Source organism: Thamnophis sirtalis, unplaced genomic scaffold, assembly GCF_051295495.1.
Source record: "Thamnophis sirtalis isolate CommonGarterSnake01/CBP01778 unplaced genomic scaffold, rThaSir2_p1.2 scaffold_6, whole genome shotgun sequence".
In the NCBI taxonomy this organism is placed as follows: domain Eukaryota; kingdom Metazoa; phylum Chordata; class Lepidosauria; order Squamata; family Natricidae; genus Thamnophis; species Thamnophis sirtalis.
The window spans coordinates 25,768,362-25,785,549 of NW_028261386.1; the positions used below are offsets into that span (position 1 = coordinate 25,768,362).

The following is a 17,188-nucleotide window of genomic DNA, read 5'->3' on the forward strand; positions in this document are numbered from 1 at the left end:
ATCATTTCATCATCTATCTTGGTCCTCCCAACAAATGTTGCAGAGAGGATGATGCGTCTTCTGATGTTTCTAAAATCATCATCATTATTCAATCAGTCAATCAGACTGTTGTACGTTGCTTGATTCATTTGGATGTAAGTCAGCCTCATGCTTTCAATCTCAGCAGTCATGTCAACCACGTATTGTTGTAATAGACATCCTCCTCTTAGAAGGTTATTAAACTCATTCTCATGGTTCATTATTCAATATGCATAGTAATGCATCACCGTTAGTTTCTTGTTGTTTATCGTTTGAAGTTGATGATGCCAGCCATCCTCTCCAAGAGGAAACAAAAATATGTATTGAAAGCTGTCATGGGAGAGATGGGACTCCGAAATTATTTACAAGCCACCTTCTTGTTCTTTCAACATAAATGTACAGGGCGGGATATGTTTCCCCAGAGGGCTATGGCAGGAGTAGTCTACCTGATCTCCAGGAGCTAATGGCAGGACTGGTCTCCCCAACCTTTGTGGAGGGCTAAGATAGGATCACTCTACTGAAGCTCAAGGCAGGCAGCTTGGCAGTGCTGAAATACCGAAGCAGCCACAAATCTGCCAAATTTCAATCCCATGGGAGTCATAATGCTAATGCTTCCTGACATACAGTCATTATTTTATTCATTTTAACTTTGTTGTATTCATTTTTGTACTACAGGCAAAACTACGGGCGGGGGAGGGGGAGACTGGAATGTACTCCCAGACAAAACACTGCTCTATCTCCTGGGAACCAAGGTCATCTCCACAGGTGTCAGATGGAATGGAGAGGAGTGCCTAGGGAGCTGCCAATGAACCTAATTGCACAATGTGACCTGTGATACTTGTAGAGGGGATCATTTTTACAATTTTTTTGTGTGTGTGAAAACGGGCTCGTTTTTTGTCAACAAAAAAGGGCATGGATAGCCTTTAGGAAGCTTTTAGAGTGCTGCTGGGAGTGGGGTGGGGCAAACAATGGGCTGTTTTCTGCTCATTTCTGCCCTCTCAAGCCCCCAGGAAGTCTCTGAAAACCTTTTAAGGGCAGAGTTTCGGTCAGTTTCTGACCAGTTCTGGACAACCGGCAACGGAAATTTTGAGTGGTTTGGAGAACCGGTAAATACCGCCTCTGACTGGCCCTGCTATCTATTCTCTGCCTCCCGAGTCCCAGCTGATTGGGAGGGAATGGAGATTTTACAGTATCCTTCCCCTGCCATGCCCACCATGCCACACCCACAGAACCGGTAGCAAAAATGTTTGAATCCCACCCCTGGTTAAAACCGCACTTTTAAATGATATTTGGAAGCCTACCCTGGTAGCCAGTGTAGAGCTATCAATCATGGAATGTAACATTAATATAATAAGATAATGGTAGATCTCATCCACCGATATGCGGGCTGCTACGTTTTGTATCAACTGCAGTTGTTGGGTAGTCTGCAGAAGGCACAGTAAATAAAAAAAGCAAATTGCAGTACTGCATTGTGTTCTAGAGGTGATGAGGGAAGGATTCACTGCCACCGGGGCCTCTCCTTCCAGGAAGGGCCATAGCTAGCACATCAATCAAAGCTGGGTAACACTCCACTAGCCATGCCCTCCACCTCATCGTTTCTGTGAGTCTGGGAGAAAACCAATGTGCAGACCTGCTGTTTCAAGGGAGCACAACTCTTTAACACAGCATAAAGTGAGCCAGATGATTTCCGGAAAACAATGGCAAGTCTGCCTTAACAGGGTTCAACTTCACCCAATTTCTCCCCATCCATCTCCTCGTAGCTTCCAAGAAGCAGGTCAAGACTCCAACTGCATATTCAGCTCAGACCAGGTTGGATCTGGATACGACCTGTGCAACAAGATACCTCAGCCCCTAATGACAGATGACCTCTCCCCGTAGCTTCAGGTATGCGTTAAAGAAGAAAGGAGAGAGAATTGAACTCCATTATGCAGCACAAGTAAGCAATAGATCCATTTCTCTTCTGCCACTATAAACCAGTAACCCTTCCCCTTCAAAGCAATGTAGAATGATATCACAACTGACGGTATTAAAAATGGTCCGAAAGAAGCTGGAAGGGTTGCATCTATGGGGTTAATGCACTAAAAGATCTGAACAGAGCCTCTCTGTTGCTTGTTCATGTTCTTACTACAAAAAAGGCCTAGCCATAAAGGACAAAAAAATCCAGAAAAAAATTCCTGAGAGAAATAAAAAGTTTGGTTGTACTGTTAGTCTTGAGTTAATTACTTGCCTAAAACTAGTCCATGATGCATGGCTGATGTGAGAAGACTGAAGGGCTACTTCCAGATTTTCTGTCTTGGGACAAGGAATGGGATACATTATATTGATATTGTTGGAACGCAGTGGCTCAATGGCTAAGATGCTGAGCTTGTCAATCAGAAGGTCAGCAGTTCAAATCCCTAGTGCTGCGTAACTGACTACGCTCCTGTTACTTGTCCAAGCTTCTGCCAACCTAGCAGTTTGAAAGCATGTAAAAAATGCAAGTAGAAAAAATAGGGACCATCTTTGGTGGGGAGGTAACAGCACTCTGTACACCTTATGCGTTTATTCATGCTGGCCACATGACCACGGATATGTGTTCGGACAGCGCTGGTTCCTCGGCTTAGAAACGATGAGCACTGCCCCCTAAAGCAGGAAATGACTAGCATGCATGTGCAGGGGAATCTTTACCTTACATTGTATGCATTACATAGGATAAAATATAAAATTGTACATTATATTATATAGATACTACCATGTTTCTCCAAAATTATGACATGTCCTAATAATAAGACCATGCCATATTTTTCCTGTGGGCAAAAATATACGCCCTCCCCCAATAATAAGCCCCCTGGACAACCCCCCCCTTACAGCCAGGCAGAGCACCACTCACCAATCTAGCGATACCCCGAAGGCGCAAAGCTGCAGGAGCTGGGGGGAAGGCGGGGCAGAAGCGCTCACATTACTTGACATCTTTGGGATACCACTAGGTTGGTGAGTGGCGCTGTTCCCAGCTGGAGCGTGGGGTTGCCAGGCAGCTGCTCTCACAAGCAGCCTCCCGGCAACACTCCTTTCCAGCCTGGCAGAGCACCACTCAACGACCCAGTAATATCTCAAAGGCGCTAAGCTGTGTGGAGCTCTGCCCAGCTGGAAAGAGAGGTTGTGCGAGCACTTGTTCTGCCTCCAGCTCGCATGGCTCCCAGCCTCAATATGCCCAGCTCTCCCTGCAGGGCCGGGCCAGGGTGCTGTGGCCCTGCCGCCGCCGCCGCGGTCCTGCTGCTGTGGCCCTGCTGCCGCCACCATGCTCCAAGCATAACCGGCTTCCAAACTCCAGAGATCTGCTGCCAAATCTTCCGGCAGCGGCTGCTCTGGGACTACGCTCTATGGTTGTGGGCTGGTTGCAGTCCCACCAGAGTCTCTCAACAGCCAGCCCACAATCATAGAGCAGAGTCCCAGAGCAGCCGCTGCCGGAAGATTTGGCAGCAGATCTCTGGAGTTTGGAAGCCGGTTATGCTTGGAGCATGGCGGCAGCAGCAGGGCCACGGCACCCTGGCCCGGCCCTGCAGGGAGAGCTGGGCATATTGAGGCTGGGAGCCATGCGAGCTGGAGGCAGAACAAGTGCTCGTGCAACCTCTCTTTCCAGCCGGGCAGAGCTCCACGCAGCTTAGCGCCTTTGGGATATTACTGGGTCGGTGAGTGGCGCTCTGCCTGGCTAGAAAGGGGTGTTGCTGGGCGGCTGCTCGTGAGCGTGGTCACCTCATGGCGGCTTTGTTGCGCTGCTGCGACAACACAACACAGCCGTTTGCCCGAGGCTATGCCCAGCTCTTCGGGCGCCTGCTCGCAGGAGAGCAGCCACCCAGTAACCCCAACCAATAAGTCCCCCTGATAATAAGGCCCAAGGAAAATTTGGGGGGTTCAAAAGAAAGTAAAACCCTGTCTTATTTTCGGGGAAACACGGTATACCATATTTTTACAAAGAGGAGATTTTTTTAAAGACAGAAGTATGTTTAAAGGCTTGGTTCAAGAATTTCATGTTCCATATTTATAAGTACAAGGTGTTCCCAACTGATTAGGATATGCAAATGAGCGGTGGAAAAGAGCCACATTTGCTATGATATTGAGGCTCTTTACCAGAAGCTATCAAAATAAAACAATTCTCACTGATGGACTGCTGACATTATAATGAAATGATTGATTAATTCCAAATAGTTCAACCTCTCTCATAAATAAAACAAGCAGCTGTGTGATTGATTGACTGATTATGTGCCATCAAGTCAATGTTGACTCTTAGTTACTAACATAGATAAATTTTCTCCACGACGTTCTGTGCTTCAGGTCTTCCAAGTTGCTATGCAGCTTCTCTCAATCAAGAAAGGTTAACGGTCTCCCTGGAAAAACTGGGCTTCCACTTATTTGTATTTCAAGTAAGCTTGTGGGCTTAATTCAAAGTGGTCATTATCTTTAAAGTCCTTTAAACTGCAGTATTGGGATACATTAGAATTAAATCTTCCCATCTGGACCAGTTATTTAGGGAAGGCCTATTGAGAATACTACCCCTCATTAGAAGGGAAGAGGTATTATGTCTTCTCCATGGCATCCTTTGGAATATTCTCCCCACAAAGATATGGGGAGCTCCTACCATTCTTGCATTTTATAAAAACTATGGTACATTCAGCTCTAGGTGAACCCCTCCTGGATCCAGCCCCGTGTCACTTCCCTGCTGTTAGCAACTAGCCAGGAGGGGCACTGGTCCAGTACACATGTGGAGGCACTTATGGCTCCCATGGCCTTGTCCACTTCCTCAGGGGTAACAGCTTGAAAATCAATCCAGTGATGTCCATCCAGATTCTCCCCTGGTGCCTCGGCTGGCTCTGCATAATTGGAGTCCAGGTCCGTCCGAAGCCGAGCAACTTTATTCCTCAGCTCTGCCTTGCAAAGGATCGCCCGTATCCCTCCTGTTTAGGAGGGAACGGGTTATCCTGAACAAGGCGTCTGGGCGCGACTCAGCAGAAGCTATCAGAGAGGCAATATGTGTTCTTTTTGTCATCCTAATTGCCCGAAGGTAGACTCTGATGCTGGATGTTAAAAGCGCTCGGTCTGACTCAGACTTACTGGATCTCCATCGTTGCTCTAGGCGTCTCTTTCGGCGCTTCATCTCCCGGAGTTCCTCAGTAAACCAAGGAGCCCTCCTGGATCCACTGCCTCGGATCGGCCGTAAAGGCGCAATCCGGTTAAGAGCCTCTGCCGCTGCTGAATTCCAGGCAGCAACCAGAGACTCCGCCGGACTGCGGGCGAGGGTATCAGGAACAACACCAAGCTCCGTCTGAAAGCCCAAAGGGTCCATAAGGCGCCTGGGGTGGAACCACCTAATTGGTTCCTCCTCCCTACAGTGGGGGTTTGGTCTCCGAAAGTCAAACCTCAGTAGGTAGTGGTCCGACCATGACAGGGGCAAGATCTCACTACCCCTCAAACCAAGATCACAACTCCACTGCTCCGAGAGGAATACGAGGTTGAGCGTGTGACCCGCCGAGTGAGTCGGGCCCTGAATTACTTGGGTCAAGCCCATGGCTGTCATGGAAGCCATGAACTCCTGCGCTCCATCAGAGTGTTCACCGAGCGAAGGCAAGTTGAAATCCCCCAGAACCATAAGCCTGGGGAACTCAATTGCCAGCTCAGCTACTGACTCGAGGAGCGAGGGGAGGGCTGCTGCAACGCTGTTGGGAGGCAGGTACGTTAACAGCAAGCCCACTTGACCCTTGAGGTCCAACTTCACCAGCAAGGACTCACACCCGACAAGCTCCGGAGCAGGGATCCTACGAGGTGCTAAAGACTCTCGGATAACAATAGCCACACCCCCACCCCTTTTTCTGGGGTCGCGGCTGATGAAGCACCTGAAAACCCTCTGGGCACATCTCCGTGAGGATCAGATCTATTGTAAATATTTTGATCATTGGAATGACATATATATTTTTTGCTTTGCTTTTGTAATTACTGTAATCTCTGATTTTATTGGTGCTGTGTGCCATCAAGAGTTCTTCAGGAGTAAGAATGGGTACGAATATTGTTTGATTGACAAATAAATACAGTACATAAGAAAAATAAATCAAACATACACAATAATAATAAATTATTGATCATTGTTAATTTTAATTGAATTTTCTTAAAAATGTCATTGTTAATTCTAATTGGGTTTGTTTGGGATATTCTATTTAATTCTTTTTAACTTTTGTAATATGTGTTTTTTTAATGTTGTACGCCGCCCTGAGTCCTTGGGAGAAGGGCAGGATATAAATCTAATAAACCAACCAACCAACCAACCAACCAAGTCTAGGATGGGGATAGCCAGCATCATAATACCACGTGGTATTTTCACAAAATATTGTGAAAGAGGTATTGTAGAAGAACACAAACTTCATATGCGTTACCAGTGTATTTTGGCTGCAGAAACATAATGCTCTTTTAGAAAGCAGAAATAAAATTACAGTTTCCAAATCATGGGAAGTAACTGTTTCACTATATTCTACATATGTCAAACCCAGCCTTGAGTATTGTGTCAAGCTTTGGGTACCACATTTTAAAGAACATATAGAAAACTGGAACTGACACGGATAAGGGCAATGACGATGATTTAGAGAACTGCAAGTCTTACGTGGAGCGATTGATGACTAGGGAAAGATATGAGAATCAGTGTGAGACAGTGTGAGTAAATAACTGATTTGTTATTTTAAGGGGTTGGACCAGATCTGAAGAAACCCAAGCTCATGTCCATCTTCAGCCAAGGAAGCTCATTAGATGACTTTGTGGGGGATCCAATTGGAGTAGGGAGTGCTGTGTAGGTCATCTTGGGATCTTAGGGGAAAGTCAGAATTTAAATCCAACAGTAATAAAAATAAGAAATAAACATGACAGCCCTTTTTTAAATCCCTGAAAGAGTGTTACATAGAAGGTCAAGATGAAAGCTCGTACCAGAAGGCAGAACACGGGTGCTGAATGTTATTACATTCAGCTCAATATAAAGCGCATAACTGCTAACGGTAAATTTTAATGTCTCGAGGATAAAAGCTATTTGACAGTGGAACCAATAATGTACTCCTGCATACAGAGTGAGTCCTGAGGAACAGATGATAGTGACAGAGGAGCAAAGGAGCAGTTTCAAATGCTTTAAGTTTTAGACTTCAGGAAAAATTTGGGGACAAACCGGTAACATTCATAAGATGAGATATGGTAACTTTTTGATCAAGCTTCGTAAGCCTTTCAGCATAGTGCTGCATTCTTTTTTTTTTTTTGATAGGTAGCCAAGGAATTCAGTAATAGAGGCTATGATTCAAGGAGGTCAAATGGAGGCTGGTGTATCTATTGGCTTGAGCTGGAAAGTATATTTGGAATTACAGATCACAAGCATTTTCATAAGAAGGATGCCATGAAGGGATTCTACTCTTACAACCCTTATATGAGCAGACAAGCAAGCGTTTTGCCTGTATTGTCTCCTCCAATCCTCTCTCCAGGCCACGATCCATTACTCTTGGCAGATGGGTGCATTTCCAAGCAAGGCACTGAACTGCAGTCACTTACCACGTTTATTTGTTTAGGATCTCAGGTGAGCCCTGGAGGCATCCTTTAAAGAGCATCAGAGAAAATAATTGGGTTGCATCCTTTAAAATAAAGAGGATGCTAGACGTTTGAGTCTCAGCAATAAAAGAATATTTTCTTTAAAAAGTCAGATGGGGAAGGAAGGCTAGCTGAAGGCTGTAGATATTTGGGTGTTGATGGGTAGTATAGCACGTTGCCTATTTATAAAAACTGTATCTCTTGCTTCTTCCCTATTAGAGGCCACTTGTTGTGATCCGCTGGCAGTCTGTGGGGCTGGCAGCAGAGTCGGACAGTGAGGAGGTTGGGTAGGAACATGGGCCAGTCCTGGAGCCTGGGGAAGGCTCTGATGAGGGCTCTGTGTCTGAGGCGGTGAGGGGCGGAGCCATCTGTGAGTTATGTGCTGCCTCTGGAGCCTCTGACATCAGCAAGGCAGAGGAACAGGGGGAGCCTGTTCCCAGTGAGCACATGTGCAGAGCTGCTAGAAAGCAAGAACAGTTAAGACAAAAGGACTAACTTGGGAGTAAGGCTTGGTGATGATTGGCCCCTCCCATAAGATGTAAAAGAGGAGCAAATGGACAGGAGCCTTTGCAGGAAGCAACTTTTGTTCGTTCTGGTTGGTTTAAACCCTGAAGCTCTGTTTGGCCTTGCAAAACTAATTGGCAATTAGGTCTTTGGCAGTGTTTCAAGGGAGATAAAGGTGGGTGCTTAAAACCCTTACCCTGAAAGACTGTGGCAGACTTCTGTCGGATTCTTTGCAAACTGTTTGTGACTCATTACTGGCTGTGAATGAACATAATTCACAGCCATTTAAATAAAAAAGGTTTTTTTTGGGACTGCGTGTGATTTTTACTGTCTCAGGAAGCCTAGGTCAGAACACCACTAGAGATTTGACAGCCATTTCTCCAGAATGTTATAGGGTCTCCTATTTGGCCAAAGGGATGGATTAGAAGACCTCCAAGTTCCCTTCCTTACTCCGTTATTCTGTATTCTGTTAAGACAAAGATCCATTTAGATGATGTCTCCTTAATGAAAATGTCTTCTAAGGCTGGGCAAAACTTTACATTTAAAAGGAACACAAGGGGGCGCAAATATAACATCTGTCTGCAACTCCTGAAGCAGCTGCATCTCTTCCTATGATCACGCCTTGCATAGATGCTGAGCTATTCCACCAGAAGATGTGTTGGCAGATCGATGCTGTATGTGCCTCCACCCACTATTTTGCCTTTAAATTCATAATTCTGCATAGATCTAGTGCCTTCTATTTGGCCTCTAGCACCAGAGTGTCATGCATTTTTCTTGCTTTTTGTAATATGTAGCAGCAAAAGATCTCCAGACTCGGAATTGTTAAGAAACTTTCCTTCTCCCACAACAAACAACCAGCAACACAGGTGGTTAATGCCAGACGTATATTTCTCCCCGGTTAACCAGGGAGAAATATACTTCTGGCATGCTTATACTTTACATTTACCTCTCTCATTTGTCTCCCCTTGCATGAAGAAACCAGAGAGAGGACAGTTCTGTGACCTCACTTGTGCTGAGCTGCTGCTGCAATATTTTAGCGAAGCTTAGAATAAATTATCTGGAAACCAAATCGATAAATCCATAAAATGCTTTCCATCTACTGAGCCAAATGATGTTATTTTGATAAAGGGAAAGTTTAAGTGGACAAACTCTTTATGCTATCAGATGCTGCTGCATGTTCATTTCAAACTCCTTTCCTGTAACACACCCCAGGCCTTCTGCAACAATGCTTCACTCCTGCATTAAATTAATCCCTTCTCCCCCTAAAAGTGTATCAAGTGCAGGGTAAAACTGGAGTGTGGGAAAACACAAGAGTGACACACAAGAGTGCAGTGTACCTCTGGGCCAAAGGCAGCGGGAGAAAGTTGAGAGCTGAGGTCATATCGAGCCCACAGTCCAACATGATGGTGGTAGATTTGAACTTGAGTACGTTGCATGGTAAAGTCGGATGCCCAGACAAGCAGTACTAAAAAAATAATAATCAGATTAAATATCTAGCTTTAGGAAAAGATAACAATACACTCAGAAGACAGGAAGAGACTTGATACTATCTAAGAATCCTTACCATATTTAAATACCATTTTAATACTATTTAAAGATTACAAGGTGATAATAATTCTTAACCCCTTCCTTCGGATACATACAAAAATAATTTTACTATTGTGCAGTATTTCTCGGCACCTACTGACTTTGGTTCACTCCTGTTTGAGATGAGAGAAGCAACCTAGGTTGAAGAAGAAATTTCCTGACAGTTAGAACAATTAACCAGTGGAACAACTTGCCTCTTGAAGTTGTGAAAACTCCAATACTGGAAGTTTTTAAGATGTTGTATAACAATTTATCTGAAGTGGTGTAGGGTTTCCTGCCTAGTTGGACTAGAAGACCCTTTCAATTCTGTTATTCCCGTTCTGTTATTTCTCTTGGTTTATGGCTATTTATGCCTACCAGAGTATAAGTAAGATTTCCTCAATTAATATTCATCAAGCTGTGCTTTCACTGAACAGCAACAGAGGCCACTGAAATGTAGAATGCAATCTGACTACAATTGTATTTGTGGCAGCAAAATGCTGTGATGGTTTGAAATGAACATTTTACCATCCAGTTTCTGAATAGGAATGGAACTCAGTCCATTTTTATGGTATTACATGTTGAAATAGAGAAAGATCATTCGAAAAGATCCAGGGATATAGAGAAGCAGATTTGCCAGCTGCTATTAGAAGAAGCAGTGAAATTTGATATGTCGCCCTCAAAATTGAGCAGCTCCTGTTGCTTAAACTTTTAGCTGGAGAAAAAGGTCAGGAAACAGGATCAAGAATCTTGATCTTTCATTGAATGTTTCCAATATCTGTGCACACTTGTACTTGGAGACATGGACAAGAAAGAGGAAAGGGCACAGAGCCATTAAGAGCTATTGATAAGTGTATACATGGTACATTGACATTAAGGAGAAAGCATTATCCATCTTCTGAGAAGAGGATGAGGAGGAAGAATGTTCAAGTCTTTCAGACTTTCAGACAAGTCTCAGGGATTCCCATATCAGCAACATATTCAATGGGCAGCAAATGTATGTATACAGGGGTGTGTGTGTGTGTGTGTGTGTGTGTGTGTGTGTGTACGTACGTACGTACGTACGTGCAGGTGAGAAAAAAGCCCAATTATAAAACCGAATGAAGTTAAAGTGGAACTGTATATGTTAAATCAATTTCATTGTGTACATGATGTATAATGACAATAAAGGCTATACTGCTGTTAGGAACTAAGCCAGTTTATAGGTTAAATCAGTTTCATATGGAAGGTAGTATCCAAACAATGAACAAGTTAATGAAAACAAAAACAAAACAAAACCTTTCACCCTTTTCTGATCTGTTATGAAATTTTTGAACAATAAAAAACAGTAATACTATTTATTATTCCCATATTAAACAGATAGATGAACTAGTTACCATTTGATTTCTGGATAGGACTGATGGTGTGAAATATGATGTGTCTAGACTCATATGGCTTAAAGCCAATTACCTACAGAGTTACAGTATTATGGTATAAGTTACAGATACAATTAACATCTATTCTGTAGCTAACTCTGCTTTTTCTGTAGAAAAAAACAACTCACTGTGGAGTTTAGACTGCTGCACTTAGAGGTCGGCTTCTAGCATCTTTCTACCAAGGTCTTTTAGTTTAGATATTGTTATGCTGGCAATATTTCAATGGTTTTAATCACTATATTGAATTTTAAATTGGATTTTAGATATTCATAAGCCACTAAGAACCACAAAATGGGAGCAGTCATATATTACATTTCAAATAAATAACACATGGAAAGGCATAATATGTTTACCCTCGCAGGCTTAAAATGCAGCCACTAAAAGTGATGCAACATTTAGGCTGCAATCCTGGGCATATTCAGGATTGGGAGCAAGTGAGAAATAAATCAGAATGACCAAACAGTATACATTTCATGAACCAGTGCCTCCTTCTTCATTTTTTACTTTCCTCCTTCCTCTATCCTTTACTTGGTGTCTATAAGCTCGCCAAGAAACTTTTCAACAAAAGAATTACAATAAATAAATACTATAAGACTATCAGGGTTGTCAAACTGGCAGCCCGTGGGCTGAATGCGTCACTCGCAGGCCCTGCCCATCCCAGCTCCGTAAAGAGGAAAAACATTGTGAAACATCAGGTAACAGCAACATGATGTGGCGAGTTTGACACCTGTGTTATAAGTGAACAGCCTATTCTTGAGCAAAAGTGTAATATGCTAGTTTCTTTATGTGTTGGTCTCAATTTCCCTAAAAGGTTTTTATTCACTATAAAGGAATAGAAATTATGCAATCAAGAAATATTTTTGTTAAAAATGTTTAAGAGTACTAAATTTTCCAAATAAGTAAACTGGAAATGTTAACTTCTTTATCATCTGATCTGACATTTCAAAACTTCTGTTAAAGGAAAATAAAATAAATGATGAAATAAAATAAAGCAAAGCAAAACAAAACAAATACAGCATGAGATGCAAGTAACTGGCTAAAATTTTCTCCTCTTACCCCAGAAACCTTATATAACCAATTTACCTCACACTGATATCTTCAGATGTGGTACATCACTGCATCCTTGAGACAACACATATTGGCTTGGGATATTAATATTTCTAATCCAAGACATTTGCAGGGTACAAATTAGAGAAGGCTGTTTATACTGTAAGGATGTGTTTTGTCTAGCTTTGAACAACATCATTTTACTATTACTAAAATGATAACTGTTTGATGCTGTTTAATTTCAAATGAAAAATGAAGGGCATGTTATGCCATGAGTTTTCACATAAGGCTTCCAGGGATTTGTAATCTTATTTGCATGTTAGGCCTTTGCATTATTTATATAGTGCAGGCAATGAAGGAGATGTCCACAATGACCTCAGCATCAGGTTTTGTTTAAAGTAAGAAAGTATACTTGATTTCAAAATAATTCTGATATGCAATTAATAAAAAAGCTGCGACTTGAACCAGGGGCACCAAATTTCAAATCTCCATTCAACCATAAATCTCACTAGCTGGTTTTGGATTAGAAAGAGCCGAGGTGGCGCAGTGGTTAGGGTGCAGTACTGCAGGCCACTTCAGCTGACTATTATCTGCAGTTCAGCGGTTCTAATCTCACCGGATCAGGGTTGACTCAGCCTTCCATCCTTCCGAGGTGGGTGAAATGAGGACCCAGACTGCGGGGGCGATATGCTGACTCTGTAAACCGCTTAGAGAGGGCTGAAAGCCCTATGAAGCGGTATATAAGTCTAACTGCTATTGCTATTATCACTCTCTTAGTCCAACCCATTTCACTGAGTTGTTTATGTAGTGTTCTCTCTTGCTGGAGAAACTTACGTAATTGGAGCTTCCAAGAGGAAAAAAATGTTATATAAATGCAACAATAAAGAATGACATTGGACATCCAACAGGTGAGAGCCAATGTATCTGGTATTTAAAAGTGCACTTTCATCTTGTGTGGAAGTTTATTTTAAATTGTAGACAGCAATTCTTGCAGGGGAGATAAGAAATATACTCCTGCAACTGCTGAATGCTGCACAACCTCTTTAAGTCTTAGCATTTAATTCAATATGTCATAACATGAGGAAGAGTAATCAAAGAAAGATTTTGGCCTATCAGGCATCTGCCATTTATTTTTATTTCTATATCATTCTTTCTCCCAGAAATATCCAAAGGGATTCCATAGATGGGTGGGGGCAGGAGCTGCAAATAAAACTAACCAAACTAACAATACTTAAAAACAATACATTATAGTTGGCTGAAAAACAAACAAAACAACTAAAACTCATCAAATTAAAGCTTCCCCAACAAAATGGATCGTGAGAAATTGCAAAGCCTCCTTTCAAAGTTGCACTACAAGAGGGAGAAATTAGGTGGCCTCTCGTCTCCGTCTTTAAATCTCCTTCATCAAAACCCACCAATAGTACATCCAACTCACCAGCTTCATGCTTTACCCGGCTCTATATACGGCGGACCATGCTTCTCTTTCCTGGTCTAAACCTCTTGCACTGCATCCTGGGCAATGTAGTCCATTACTGGAGCACGCCCCTCTTATTCACTCCGCCCACCGCAAAATGATGTCACGAACAGCCATATCTTCGCGGACCTAGAGAGCACGACGGGAATCGTAGTTTTTTCTCGCCCCGATCATCACTCTCCCGTTTACTGTTAGCCATTGGTGTGGCAGTTCTAGCGCAGGTCTCTGGGAGTCGTAGTCCTAGACGGCCCACTTTATCTTTTTCCCCTTGGGAAGAAGGAACTACAAGTCCCAGGGTCTCACAGCGGCGGCAGGTGGGAGCTTGGATGTTGATATCAACATGGCGCTTGTCAGACAGACAAAGGCAGTCAGTCTGGTCTGATTGAGCCCAAAAGGGAGCAGGAAGAAGTGGGAGGGGTTTTTTCCTTTCCTTGGGGGGTTCAAAGCAAGCAGAGCTTGGGAGTCTGAAGCAATTCCCCCCCTGGAGCTCCTCTCCATTTTATTTTGCAGGATCCCCTAAAAAAAAAAAAGAAATCTCTTCGCTTTTCCTATTTGGGAGCCACCCCCAACTTCTGCCTCTAAATGGTCAAGTGGAGAAAAAAGTAGCCAGAACCAAAACGTGAGTATCCTTTTGACGGCGAAGGGCACGATCGGGGCTGTTGGGGAGCCGAAGGGCGATCGTGCAAAGGAAGAGGAGGAGGAGAGGGTCTGCTTGTTCTTTTCCTTTTGTTTTGATCGGGCTAGTGGTCTTTTCTTTTCTTTTTTTTTTTCTTCTTGTCCGTTTGGGACTCGAGGGATGAGTACAGTGTTTCTTTTCGGAACGCATCCCGAGTGACTTTGTGGGAGAATTTTAGAGTGGAGAGAGAGGACGAGGGGGAGAAAAATGTAGGGTTATTTTTTTTTCATCTTCTTTTCTCTTTCGCAGCTGGAGGAGGAGAGCCTGTTAAACAAGCTCTTTAAATTATTTTTATTTAGACGATCAGAAGTTTTGAAGGTACAGCAGCCAGTTCTTTCCTCCTGTTTGATCAGTAGCGTTATCATCACGGATTAGTTATCTGTTACCCCACTTTAGCCACTCTTTATGAACAGGCAGAGAGATAGGATGGAGGCGTTTGCAATCTTTTTTTTTTTAAAGTAATGGTGGTTTTGATCTGTGTTCCAAAGGGGACTTTTTTTTTTGTGATGGCGGGGAGACCTTTACAAACAGCAATATAGTTCTTTTGGATTAGTTTTTATTTGGGGGGGGGGGTGTTAGGGAGGGATAGTATATTTGTGTTTTATTTTGTTCCTCAAGCTTCTGGAAATCTTGGGCTACTGTTACAGCACCCAGGTAACCTCGCAATACATTTATCTGGGCAGGGTTACTCTCACCCAATGCAATATTTTCCCCAACAAATCTGTTTTTCAATAGGTCAGGGTGAGGATTTTCCAAGGCATGTAAAAAGGTCAAAGAGGGATCCGCTAGATTTGTGAGTCTCCACATTCCATGCAAGTGATATGGACAAGAAATCCTGGATTATATGATATGTGGGATGATGGTGGTGAGGTTCGCTTCCCACTTGGCTATTCCGATTTGGTGGGCTATATTAAAATCATGTAAGAAATTATTGTCTGGGGATTAACAGGGGAAGGACAATGATTTTTCAAATGATCTTGGAGAGGATGTTTCTTTTTGTTTGGGTGGTTAATTGGAATAGATATTAACAAAAGTGAAATAATTCTGAGCTAAATGAGAGACATTTGGCTCCATTGTTAAGTTTTACTGGAGAGTTGATTCTACTATGGTATGGAACGGGGCACTTGATGTTCAGATTATTTTAGGCATCTGTAGTCCTAGCTTCATTAAGATTAAGTGCTTGCTTTTAATTAAACTTTAATAACATTGTTGACTCCAGGACACTGAAATTAGTTGAAGATTTCAGGTATAGATTATGTGTGTAAAACACTAATTTTTGTACACCTTGCTTATCCAAAGAAGCATTTGTTCATGGGTTTCTTGGCAGGGTTTTAAATGAGAAAATATTGACAGTTTTAGTGTGCAAAATATGCACAGGTTGGAAAAGGAGACCTCTGTCTTCACGAAATGAGAGGCTAGTGTAGAGGGAGTAGTCGCTGGAGACACTGGGGTGTGCCAGCTATTGCAGGATGAGGAAGGGATGATCTTCTTGCAAACAGAAAAGCATGACAAGTCAAATGTCAGCTGTTGCTGCATTCAGCTCTTTGCAGGTGTGGAATATGATGTGGGAATATTGATTCAAACTGGAGAGGTTAACATTTAAGTTACTTCAGTTCCCCCATAGTTTAAGTTAATGCGTGCTGATTCAAATCCATTATGAGCACCACCAAAGGCCGTGTTTTATATACTTTCTCATTCTATGTTTGGAGGCAGTTTTAATAGCTTAAGTTTCCTCCCCCCAGAAAAGTTTATGCAATTGTTTGAGGCCTTTGGGAATCTTTTTTCCCCAACACCAATTCTTAGAAAATTAATAGTTATGAGCTATATTTTGAACCTTCTTTAAAGCATTACTCAAGAGTTCTATGCTTAAAGTACTGTGTTTGGACTTCAGATGTTTGATTTTAAACCTCAGATGCTGTGAATTCATTGTGCAAGTTAATGTGAGCTGATGCAGCATGGTGCTTAAGAAATTATACTGTGAAGTGGGAAGTCCTCTAGTTCCCATTCTATCTTAGCTGTGAAATCATTAACAGCACAGTCCTATTCAGCTGTATTCAAGTAATTCATATAGGATTACAGCATAAGTGGCTTCATGCAAACTACCTTTTCTCAGTCTCAGCGTTTCGCATATGAAATATAGTGATAAATTGATATTGCTCCTTTTCAAGGTTATTCATAAAGCTTTATGCATGTGGAATGCTATAAATATTCAGAAGCTCTGTATGAGTACTAATTTATCATATTGTTTTTTAGACTTTATGCGTAAGATGAAATTGAGAGTGGAGTCTTGCTACTGGTTCTCATCTCTATTGGTAATCTAAATAAATAATATTTGCGAATCATCTATCTGCCTGAAGAGATTGAAAAGTATAGAAGAATGCAAGACTATCTCAGAACTTCCTTCCTTCCTTCCTTCCTTCCTTCCTTCCTTCCTTCCTTCCTTCCTTCCTTCCTTCCTTCCTTCCACATAATTAAAGAAGCATTTTGCAAAAGTGAAATAGACCTCTATGTAAGAAAACCAAAGATTAATTAAGAGGGATGTACAATAACTGAGTTGACATAATAGCGTAAGCGATATTGTGATTATATTGACTTAATATGCATTTATCCAAATAACTGTGACTTATTCGGTAAACCACAATAAAGTAAAACATGACTTAGTACAATTTACAAGTTTAGCCAGAGAATGTTATGAGCAAAGATTGTGCTTTAAATTGTCACAGAAACAGTAAGAAACTAGAGGGGTATCATTTTTGGTGGTGCCTGTGTGAAGCTGATTTGACATAATTTTGCTATATCAATATGCAGACTGGCTGATACAAAGTTAGCCTTATGCCGTAGCACCTGCTGATTAACAGATCAAGAATTGTGTTGATTGATTGCTGTCTGAGGTCTTTTAACTAG

At 42.3% G+C, this 17,188-nt stretch overlaps 2 protein-coding genes across 8 annotated transcripts in view; one reads left to right on the forward strand and one right to left on the reverse strand.

Annotated features, from left to right (window-relative positions):
• INTS9 (integrator complex subunit 9) overlaps positions 1-13,647 on the reverse strand; it is a 98,150-nt gene extending 84,503 nt beyond the window's left edge. The window contains exons 1-2 of the mRNA XM_014057460.2: positions 13,570-13,647; positions 9,444-9,571 (exon numbers count right to left, since the gene is read on the reverse strand). Of these exons, the coding sequence (XP_013912935.1) occupies positions 9,444-9,571; positions 13,570-13,578 (137 nt within the window). The 5' untranslated portion in view covers positions 13,579-13,647. The remainder of the gene's footprint in view (positions 1-9,443; positions 9,572-13,569) is intronic.
• Positions 13,648-13,806: 159 nt separating this feature from the next.
• HMBOX1 (homeobox containing 1) overlaps positions 13,807-17,188 on the forward strand; it is a 122,419-nt gene continuing 119,037 nt past the window's right edge. For 2 of the 7 annotated variants that reach the window (XM_087717464.1, XM_087717465.1), the window contains exon 1: positions 13,809-14,227. The gene's annotated coding sequence lies outside the window, so the exon portion shown is untranslated. Of the gene's footprint in view, positions 14,228-17,188 lie in introns of all 7 variants that reach the window. The other 5 variants (XM_014057465.2, XM_087717467.1, XM_014057464.2 and 2 more) reach the window with 4 other exon arrangements.